We start from the raw sequence: 11,687 nt of genomic DNA on the forward strand, positions 1-11,687 counted from the left end.
ATAGCTGGCCAATCACAGCTCACCTCGCTTTTTCAGACCGATGAGTTTTGTAAAAATCGACGCGTTTCAGAAAGGCGGGGCATAGAAGGGAAACAATAATGTACAGTATGTGGAAAATAATGTGTTTTTTTAACCTTAAACCGCATAAACACATTTCATTACACCAAATACACAAAATAATGTTCTTTTTAGCAACATCGTATGACCCCTTTAAAAAAAATTCTTACCCAATTGCCAAATCGTTTTTTAAGCCAAATTTAATGTTTTTATGTCTTATGTAACTGCGCTTGCCAAGTAAATTTGTCAAGACAGAAATACTAATTTAGAAAATAATTTTTCACAGTGTCCATGACAACCACTGACACACAGAAAAACAATATTTAGGATTTATTTAAGTTCCAGGGTATTTCATCAATATTTGCACCACTCAGATGTTACTCTTGGAAATGGGTGAAATAACCTTTTTTTTTTTCCTTCAAATTTATAGGCAGACTCTCTCTGGAGGAATTCATCAAAGGTGCCAAGAGTGACCCCTCTATTGTCAGACTACTCCAGTCTGACCAAAGCACCTCTCGACAGTTATGAATACAGATCTTAAAAGCAGCTGACAGGAAACCACTCACATGCACACTGAAAAGGCAAGATTTAATTAGAAAAGTAGTTTGCGGTATTAATTAAACACTTGTATATCTTTTCTGCTTAAAAAGTTTCTGTTAATGGGTGGTTACCTTTTTAATCAGTATTCCAGCCTGGTTTTGGAATTGGTATTGTTGAGTTGTCATAATGTCTGGGAATTGTCAGAATTTTAAAGAACCCTTGAAATCAATTGGCAAAATTCAGGTATTTACAGATATTTATAATTTAAAACGTATTCTTTCGATTATTGGTTGCATTAATAATAAAAAAAAAAAGCATGAAACTTGCATGAATCTGTAAAATTGTCAAGTGATTTCAAAGTGTCTTTAAGAGATGACCTAAAAAGAATTATATTTTCACAATTGTTTGCATTCCACTCAAAGCAGTAAATGATTAATCAGTAGCATGTGAAAATTTCTAGACTGGCTATTTGGCAAAAAGATGAAGTTCTGCTTGTAAATATTCCATTTATTTGGCATTCATTCCAAAAATCTATCTCAGATATCTCCAGAGAACTATGTGCATGCTTTTGGCATGTTCTAAACATAGTATTTGTACTAGGTGTTCTTTGTTGAAAGTTGGGTTTTATACATCATGTGGTCTAGCTGCATTCGGAGCCGCCTGCTGTCCTGCCAATTATGATCATTTTGAAACATCAGACGGTCTGTGTTCTACTTTATTTTAAAAGGAAAGTATTGCTTCTTTAACTGTGTAACAGAACATGCCAACAGTTTGGTGTCAGTAAGATTTTTTTTTTTTAATTAAGGATGCGTTAAATTGATCAAAAGTGATAGTAAACATGCTTGCTTTGTTACAATTGTTAGATTTCTATTTCAAATAAATGCTGTTCTTTCCAACTTTCTGTACATCAGAGAACCCTGAGAAATATGTATCATGCTTTACAAAAAATATTAAGATGTTTCTTGAGCAGCAAATCAGTTTCATGGTTTGAAAGATCAGTAACACTGAAGACTGGAGTAATGGCCACTGAAAATTAAGCTTTTCCATCACAGGTGATATATTTTAAAATATATATATATATATATATCACAATATTACTTAATTTAAAGTAATTTTGATAGAATAAATGCAGCTTTAGTGAGCTTAAGATGTTTTCAAACCATTTGAAAAGTCTTACTGAAACCAAACTTGTGAACAATAATGAACGCCCACTGTTGGGTGCTGGGGTTTCATTTCCATGTGTTTTGAGTTCAAATGTAGCATTTAGATTTAAAATCTAATATGCTAGAATAAGTTTGGATTTTTTTCCTCAGGAGGTCAGAGAATGAGTCGAATTATAATGCGCATTGATGATCTGTTTTAAAGTGCAATTGAATCATGCATAATTATTTTTCTGCTTTGTGTTGGGTTTCAATTCTAAATGAAACTTCAAGGTAACATAAGCAGACAGTCACACTTTTCACAACCGTTTCTGCCCTGAAGGTAAAAAACAGCAGCCATCAGCCTTTAGGCTGCTCATGAATATTTGAACGCTGTTGTCTGTGTGGACATATGGAGCAGATAGAATGGCAGACAGGTGGTTAGTTTCTATCTGTCCTTTCACCAATCCAGTGTCAACATGAACAGTACAGATGCTGTTGGATAAATCGCTCCATGGAATGTAACAGTAACACTTCATGTCGAATATTGAATCTTCAAGCTCTTTCTGTTAAAGGAAACATTCTTTCACTTGGCTCTTAATTTGCTCTTTTGCATGTGTGGTATGTCAGTGCTCCCTTAGTATTTTTTTTCTCTGTAAAATGACTGTTGAAGTGAAATGCCAAAACGAATATTTGTACTGGACACACACATATATATTAGATTTATGAGTCATTTCTAATTTTGTATAGTGTTAATTGTGTTGTAAGGAATGATGGTTGACAAAAAAAAAAAAAGTTATATCGCAGCTGGGAATGGGATGTCCAGCCATATTTTTGTGAAGCCAAAGCATCAGTGCGAATCTAAATGTTGCATCTTTACAGTGTATGTGCATGAATTCTCAATAAACCACTGATTCATAGGCAACCGGTGTTCATCTGAGTAACTTCCTAGATAAGCTGTAATAAAAAAAAGCTAGTCAACTTATTATTTTTGTTTTATTTTCATAACAAAAACTTTTTTTTTTTTTTCAAAACAGTGCTGCGTAAGAAAAGTCTACACGATGCCCACATTACACCTGGTCCAGCACATTAGACAAATGGGCAAACTGGGATACAGTTTGGATGACATTCTTTTCAGTAACACAATTTAAAAACAACCAAAAAAAATAGTCACATCAGAGGGAGAAAGGGTGAAAATGAAAACAGCTTTAGGCATCTTGCAACTCAAGAAGCTGCTGAAATTACAGAAAGGCTGATTTAAATAGCCACTGGTTAATCTCATTACCAGAAAGACCAGTGCTATCTCATTAAATCTAGTCAATGAAACAAATATTAGAAAGTGTTCTGTGAAGAGCCTCTGTGTGACATCTGCTTACTGGAAACAAGTGTTTGATAATCTGAGAGTCACATTCTGCTTCATCAAGCTGATTGAAAACTCCAATCAAAAAGTTAAATCAGAAAGTGAAGGAGGAACTTGAGGCAGAGCGTAGCTCAATCGTGATGTACATACTGAAAAGCCTCATTTTTCAACTAACGTGGAGATGTTTTCTTTTAAAAAGCTACACAACCATTTGCTTTATTCGTATCTTTTCAGAAGTCTTAAGGAAGTTTACCATCCCCTCATCCATGGGAGAGAAGACATGGGCATCATTTGGGGTCTAGAGTAGTTTAGACCAGGCTCATAACTCATCCTTCTCCAGATCATCCAGATCCACATCGCTCAGGTCAATGTCATCCTCCATGGGCAACTGAGGAAAGGCCAAAAAAGGGGGGTTTGAGAACAACAAAGAATGACATCTATGCACCCTCACACTGTTTTCTATACTCACCACTCCGTCTTTCCCATCCCAAGGTTCCACAGTGTTGATCTTAGGCAAAGCTCCGCCTCCCACTGTAGCAGTGGAGCCACGGCCAACAGAAAGTTCCCTGCATAAATAAAGACATTGATAGTTTAACAACATAAAACAGGCTGACAGTTAGAAGGGCCCTTATAAACAACACCTTCAATTTACTGTATGCTAAGTCTCTGTGACGTAACTTGTTTCCCAGAAACATAAACTCCAGCCTTCTGTTACCTGAGGAATTCGTGGATGCCCGTTTCACTGAATGAGCCTTTGAGCAGAGCAAACTTCATCTTGCGAGCATTAATGGCTGCCATGGCGGGATAGCCAAATCCACCAATCCCAAGAGATGACTCCAGATCCATCTGTGCCCCTGCTTCAGTCCACAACCAACTGTAGAGAGAGAGAGAGAGAGAAGAGTGTGATGTGTGTGACTGTATCCCACTCTCTATTCCCTAAAGTCTCATCTCTGGCACACAAGCAGTGACATGTACTGGTGTTATTTATGGGCAGGCTGATCTCAACTTGTACTCAGACTGAAAACACTGACCCCCACGTCTTCTTCTTGTATTTGTCTGCCATCATCCTCATCACCTCCAGGTAAGAGTTTCTTCCAGATGCACCTGCAAGCATAGAGAAAATACAGTTTGAGCTTTGCTTCCACAAATTAACAGCATTATTACTGTCTATCCAAACTATATTTATGGGCAGACTGATCTCAACTTGTACTCAGACTGAAAACACTGACCCCCACGTCTTCTTCTTGTATTTGTCTGCCATCATCCTCATCACCTCCAGGTAAGAGTTTCTTCCAGATGCACCTGCAAGCATAGAGAAAATACAGTTTGAGCTTTGCTTCCACAAATTAACAGCATTATTACTGTCTATCCAAACTATTACAAATTATTTTCAGTAAGTAAAATACAGCATAAAATGTTATATATATATATATATATATATATATATATAAAACTTTATTAAAAATGGCTAAAACCTGAGGATATATAAACTAATAATTAAAATATAATAGTACATAATATTCAAACTATAACAGTAATAATACTTAAATGCATCATGTTACTAATACATTTGTATCATACACCGTGTTATAAACTGAAGTGATCACTTTTAATGACCACCACATGAATTTATTAATTTATTATGGCTGGTATCTGATAAATGGCTGGTACTGAAATTATATACTATTTTGTGTAAATTTTAAAAAAGAAATCAAAAACTAAAAATCAATAACTTTAAATGCTAAAAGTGAAATGAGACAACATTATACTGTATATTTAAGTTTTTAGTCCTTTTTTAAAAATTTACTTTAAGTGAACATTAGATGACAGAATAAATTAGTAAATCAGCATGCATAATTAAATATTATATACTGACCAATATATAAAATAAAAATCGGTAATATTAGACAATAGCCAATACGGTTCCAGTATATTGTACATCCCGAGTGAATCATTCCGTTTAAGAGGATTATCAAATGATAAGCAAAAAAAGGATTTTTGTTTTATAGTTGCCATCGAAATGCACCTGTGTCTAGAATGTGAGGCAGCACAGATATGATACACAGCTGATAGTCCTCGCAGGTTTTCTTCAAAACGTCTTCATTCAAAATCTAAAGGAAATAAAATTCACATGAATATAAACCAACCTAAATGTGACCCTGGACTACAAAACCAGTCATAAGGGTTAATTTCTCGAAACTGAGATTTATACATCATCTGAAAGCTGAATAAATAAGCTTTCCATTAATGTATGGTTTGTTAGGATACGACAACATTTGGCCGAGATACAACTATTTGAAAATCTGGAATCTGAGGGTGCAAAAAAATCAAAATACTGAGAAAATCACCTTTAAAGTTGTCCAAATGAAGTTCTTAGCAAAACATATTACTAATCAAAAATTAAGTTTTGATATATTTAAAAAGAAAAATCGATAATTTTGACCCATACAATGTATTTTTGGCTATTGCTACAAATATAGCCCAGCGACTTAAGACTGGTTTTGTGGTCCAGGGTCACAAATATTTTTTATACAAGTTACAATGCCTATTATGTTACAAAATAAACTAATTACTACTAACAATATAAAACACTAGTTAAACAATACTCTTCTATCCTATTAAAAATAGAAGAGAAAACCCTCACCTCTTGAAGCTCTGGAGGAGGGATGTTGTCAGAGTAAAGGTCCACGGCACGAGCAACTATGTCAGATCGGGTACGTCCCCCCTGATAGTCCTCTGGCTCCTCTCCTTTACGAAAGACCTTGATGGTAGGGAATCCTCGAATCTAACAATAAAACCAGCAGAAATGACAGCAAGTCCAGATGCAATTAGTGAACCCAAAAACCAGAGGACAAAAAAAAAAATATATATAGAACAGAGTAAAATAAAGAACAGCAGATATTCAACAAAAATGTTCAGTGTCCAAAACTGATTAATATTATTTGTTGGGATATCACTGGGATATAAAATGAAACTACAGACAATATAAGAATTGTTTATATTCAAAGACATTAAATAAGTGATATACATCAGACGTACCCCATAGCGGCTCGCCAAGCCCTGGTGAACAGTAGCATCCACAGCACCCAGTTTCACTTTACCCTTTGTCTGCTCTTTGACTTCTGTGGCAGCTGCCGTCCATTCCGGCTCAAGACTGGAAACATTAAAGAAAGTCAACGGGAAAGCCCAGCTGGCAGAGGAATTTCATTGTCTTTGAATCCATGTAAATAATTGAAGCGCTTAAATAATGCATGCCACAGCATGTCAGGTACTATTTCAGTGGAATGACAGACAGACGGGTCTTATGATGTACACGAGACACATACTTTTTGCAGTGTCCACACCAGGGGGCGAAGAACTCCACCATCCAGACATCATCACTGTCCAGCACGGTACGGTCAAAGTTATCATCGGTCAGCTCCACCACATCCTTCTTATTGCCGGCACCGCCTCCACTCTGATCACAACAGAACCCAAAGAGTCAATCAAAATGCAAACGTAACAATATAGCAACAAATTCATCACGTGGGCTTCCATACCTGTTTGCCATAGTCTGTGCCTCCAGTCTTTCCACCAAGTCTGTCTTTGACCAGCGAGCGGAGAGCATTCAGAGCTGCGTCTACAATGGCCTGACTGCTACGGCCACCTAACACAGAGAGAGATAGAGAGAGAGAGACAAACAGACTTTCACATTGCCATAAAATGTTTTCTTTGTGTGCATGCCAAGATGTTTTATGAAGATGCAGTACTGAACCTTGGTAATCCTCTGGTTTGTGTTTGTTGGCTCCGAAGATCTTGATACTTGGGAAGCCGCGGACTCCAAACTGGCCTCCCAGGGAGTTGTGCTGGTCTGCGTCCACAGCGCCCACCTTCACAATGCCCTGTACCACAACACACATGGCACCAACAATAAATCCAAGTTGTTGTTTTTTTACTTTTAGATTCATCCAATTAACTGCAATGGGGCAGGTCACTTATTAAATATTTAGAACAATAAATGAGGACACATATTCCATTGAACAAGCATGGTTCCTTAACAACACATAGTACTTCTAAGCAATTAAAATAATCCTAATAATTAACAACTAATTAAAAACACATTTTGAAACAAATCTCAATGCCCACTCAGGCTGCATTTATTTGATCAGAATAAAAGTAATAATTTATTCAACGATTCTTAAATTCAGAATTTACCTTTAAAGCCGTGGCTGCTTTCTTCCATTCAGGAGCCAAATTCTTGCAGTGACCACACCTTAAAAACAAACAAACAAGATGATGTCAGATATTGAACATTAACATCTAAACACTATCATGAAACGTATAACCACACAGGTCTAATAATGATGCTCACAACTGTATTATGCATCATATGCAAACTAAAACTATTGACATGCAAATCATGATGCAAGTAAAGTGCCTGAAATACTAGAGAAGAATAACTAAACTATGCTTTCAACAAACATTGCACAGTGTATATAATGCTTAGAAAGCAACAGATTGGGCTGATTCAGCACCAGTATTTCAGACAGTAACCTGATCTGTAACTACAGATCTAGAGATCTCTACGAGTGACACATATCCGGGTTTCACCACACTCTTACAACTTACCAGGGGGCATAAAACTCGACCAGCCAGAGACTGTCACTCTGTATGACTTCCCTGTTAAAGTTAGAGGGGTTGAGTTCAACCACATCATCACTGGCAGAGTAGAGACCGTGGACAGAGAGCACAGTCAGAGAACACGCCAACACACCTGAGAACATAAAGAAGGAGCATCAATACTGGAGCATCAGGTGATTTCATCAGCTTTATAAAAAAAACTAAAACAATGCAGCATCTTTCTGTAAGAACAAAAACCATAGAATGAAACACTGAATATATGGTTCATAAAAAACAGGACTTTCTACTTCCAGACTCTAAGCACATACAAGGGATGACAGCAGAATTTCAATATGAACACAAAATTGGTCTCATGCAATATGGAGATGAATTTGCTGTAACGTATAGGCCCAACCACCATTACTCACTCTGCATGTTTAACTATATTATAATGCTACATTTATGCATTCTATGTAAACCGAAGCTTTCTAAAACACTCTTCAGTTAGTTTTACAGAATGTTTTGTTTTCCCTTTTATCACAATAACCTGTATCCTTCACACTGCAATTCTGCACGTTAACTAAAGTTAGGCTCTCCACACCTCACACGCATTTTTTGTCGATAAAACGCCACTCTACAGCTGAGTTCACGCATTTTATCATTATAACTCACCCAAGAACGCTCGCATGGTTGTTCTTTGTGCCTAGTCAATATCTTGTTCAGTTGTTCAGGCTGTGCAGTGCTGTGTGCGCCGCGTGAACTCTCCACCTCATTCAGCGCATCACACAGCCGGTCTCCAACCAGCAGCGTACCAACACAACACAGTCGCACCGTGGCCCGCGCTGATTGGCCCGCCTCCACCCGGAGACGAGTTCAGCCAATAGGAGGTCGACGTGTAGTTCTGCGCCTCGGTGAAGTACAGTGGCTGGGAGGGAGGTACTAAAATTGTTTTATAAAAGGTACTAAAGTAGGTATGTACTAAAACAAAAGTAATAGATATGATGATAACATAACGTTGCAATTAAATTTTCCATTGTCCTGCAACCACGTGATCCATTTTAATATAAGATAAAGAGAAATGCATATGCATACTTGTTATTTATATAAATTAAGATGCATGCAATAATAAATAGAAACCAAGTCGCACGGTTAAAGAAATATTTTAATTTCAGCCACAATATTATAAAAATAACATAATAGTGAAGAAATTACTTTAAGATGCATTCTTACTCAAATTAGAGTATAAAAATATATAAACGTGTTCATCTGCTAATAATGTCTCCGGGGTAGTTTTATTAAAACTAGCAAATTTCAATGTTTTTAATCGAGTCTCTTTTTGTGTGACATTTCCAATCAAGCTGTAATTTTGTAAAATTACACGCAAATAGCATGAAAATATCTATTATATATCTATTTGTGGTACATAAATTGTCAACTATGAAATTTGCTTTAGCAACACAATGAGGTCGACCATTTTATTCCGTTAAAATGTAATTTCCATCAGTTTTAGCACAGAATATTGTCACAATACTGTGCCTAGGTTGAAATGGTGTTTTTAATCGAGTCTCTTTTTGTGTGACATTTCCAATCAAGCTGTAATTTTGTCAAATTACACGCAAATAGCATGAAAATAGCTATTATATAACTATTTGTGGTACATAAATTGTCAACTATGAAATTTGCTTTAGCAACACAATGAGGTCGACCATTTTATTCCGTTAAAATGTAATTTCCATCAGTTTTAGCACAGAATATTGTCACAATACTGTGCCTAGGTTGAAATGTGGTGGATATGTTCATGACTTTCAGAAATAAATGACTAAAATGAATGACAGAATCTTCCTGCGATGCATGTATAGACACTGTTACCTTGTAATTAGACAAATAATTAAACCAATGACCAATAAACCAGTGGCAAAAGAGCTCATAGTTGAAGAAATATCCATCCCATAAAAAGCCTTTGATGGGTAAGAGTCTCTTGTCAAGTGCCAAACACCAACATTTAATAATATTTTTAATAATATTCTTAACAGACAGATGATCTCATATTTACCTTAAATTAGCAATAAATTGCATTTAATCAGCAATGCTTATAAGTGATGCCATCCATTTCAATAACCTGCTTTGTGCTGGCACCAGGAAATTATCCAGAGATGTTGAAGATCTTCTGGATGAAAGCTGAAGGTAGTGAAAAGAGCAGGAGGCCCAAAAAGATCAGTCCGGTTATGCTGAGCACAGTCACCACTGTTGCCAATTTATACTGCCGCCAACACATTATGCAGGTCACCCGTATGGGACTCAAAAACCACGACAGGCTGGTAGTCGGACGACTGTGTGAAAGAGAACAGGGTTATACTGTAAACTCTCTCACACACATGCATACCCACAGTATGGAAACAAACATGTTCAGTGTTTTATTTCAATGAGTTCATTTTATTAAGTCTTCATACTGACAAAAATAAATAAATCAATCCATATTGCACACTTGTAAACAAGAATTAAAAATACACTCTTTTTATATAAACAAGCTAAAATCAGTGCAAACAGGTCCATGGTCAAATTTACCATTCATTAAATAGAGAAACATTAAATAGCAAGCACACAAGTACATACCAAGTAAATGTACACCGCAAGTAAAACAACAGTAGGAAATATAAGAAATAGCATTCTATTGCGTTGCTAAAGCTTGAAATGTCAAATGAAACATCATTCCCCTACTAGTGTCTGTGTTTCTCTAAAGGATAAACTACATTATGTTACTGGAGTGCAGAAGATTTGTGTCATGGACTGAAAGTGCAAACATCAAGGCAAAGTGTAATCAAATTACATACTGTATATATGAGGCCTGCAACCCTATCATAATATTTTTCAGATTGTAGCTACTGATGAACAAGTCATCTTTCTTTAGACAACCTTGCATGCTTATTGTGCTTCTAGCAGCGACACATACACATGTAGACAATAACAACAAAATCCAATCCAACAACAAGAATTAAAAATACACTCTTTTTATATAAACAAGCTAAAATCAGTGCAAACAGGTCCATGGTCAAATTTACCATTCATTAAATAGAGAAACATTAAATAGCAAGCAAACAAGTACATACCAAGTAAATGTACACCGCAAGTAAAACAACAGTAGGAAATATAAGAAATCGCATTCTATTGCGTTGCTAAAGCTTGAAATGTCAAATGAAACATCATTCCCCTACTAGTGTCTGTGTTTCTCTAAAGGATAAACTACATTATGTTACTGGAGTGCAGAAGATTTGTGTCATGGACTGAAAGTGCAAACATCAAGGCAAAGTGTAATCAAATTACATACTGTATATATGAGGCCTGCAACCCTATCATAATATTTTTCAGATTGTAGCTACTGATGAACAAGTCATCTTTCTTTAGACAACCTTGCATGCTTATTGTGCTTCTAGCAGCGACACATACACATGTAGACAATAACAACAAAATCCAATCCAACAATCTGAAGCAATGCATTTATATCAACATTCGAACGAATACCAGAAATCAATCCAGTTTACTGAATTTTGTACCAAAAATAGACACTTCCCTGCTTTCCTTTTCTCCCTATGACCAATTATTCTTGAAATGTACAAATAGAAAGATAAGTTAATTGATCTTTTTTTGGGTTAGACATGCAAATTGATACTGAAAAAGTCAAGATATTTGATACGTTATGCTTAGAGTGCAACTATGAGGGACGGTAAACTCTTAAGATGTTGTTTAAAAATAAAAGAAGTGCTGCAAATTGTAACCACATATTAGAAAAGGACCACTTCAGAGGGCAAGGTCAAATCCGAAACTCTCAAATTAACCTTTTTGACCCCTCTTTAGGCCCCGAGCAGCTTCTTGACCAGATAGCCTGGCATGCTGTAGAGAAACAGGCCCACCATGATCAGCAGCAGCAGAGCCAAGACGATCTTGATGATGAGCCATTTGTAGCGGTTGCATATCAGGTAGCGGATGGCCTTCAG

At 36.3% G+C, this 11,687-nt stretch overlaps 2 protein-coding genes across 2 annotated transcripts in view; one reads left to right on the plus strand and one right to left on the minus strand.

The window, feature by feature from the left end:
• The window catches only part of LOC107732641 (hippocalcin-like protein 1), a 10,547-nt gene extending 8,901 nt beyond the window's left edge, over positions 1-1,646 (plus strand). Inside the window, exon 6 of the mRNA XM_016544040.1 lies at positions 488-1,646. Coding sequence (XP_016399526.1) covers positions 488-585 — 98 coding nt within the window. The 3' untranslated portion in view covers positions 586-1,646. The remainder of the gene's footprint in view (positions 1-487) is intronic.
• A 345-nt stretch (positions 1,647-1,991) lies between these two features.
• On the minus strand, positions 1,992-8,500 carry LOC107732640 (protein disulfide-isomerase A6-like). Its single transcript, XM_016544039.1, has 13 exons — positions 8,368-8,500; positions 7,705-7,849; positions 7,291-7,348; positions 6,851-6,977; positions 6,636-6,742; positions 6,423-6,553; positions 6,136-6,250; positions 5,741-5,881; positions 5,123-5,207; positions 4,326-4,398; positions 3,812-3,970; positions 3,566-3,662; positions 1,992-3,484 (listed from the first exon to the last, which is right to left on the minus strand). The coding sequence occupies exons 1-13, from the start codon at positions 8,381-8,383 to the stop codon at positions 3,416-3,418; spliced, it is 1,323 nt and encodes a 440-aa protein (XP_016399525.1). The 5' UTR covers positions 8,384-8,500; the 3' UTR covers positions 1,992-3,415.
• Between the last annotated feature and the right edge of the window lie 3,187 nt (positions 8,501-11,687).

Source organism: Sinocyclocheilus rhinocerous, unplaced genomic scaffold (assembly GCF_001515625.1).
Source record: "Sinocyclocheilus rhinocerous isolate Xijiao unplaced genomic scaffold, SAMN03320098_v1.1 scaffold1542, whole genome shotgun sequence".
NCBI lineage: Eukaryota > Metazoa > Chordata > Actinopteri > Cypriniformes > Cyprinidae > Sinocyclocheilus > Sinocyclocheilus rhinocerous.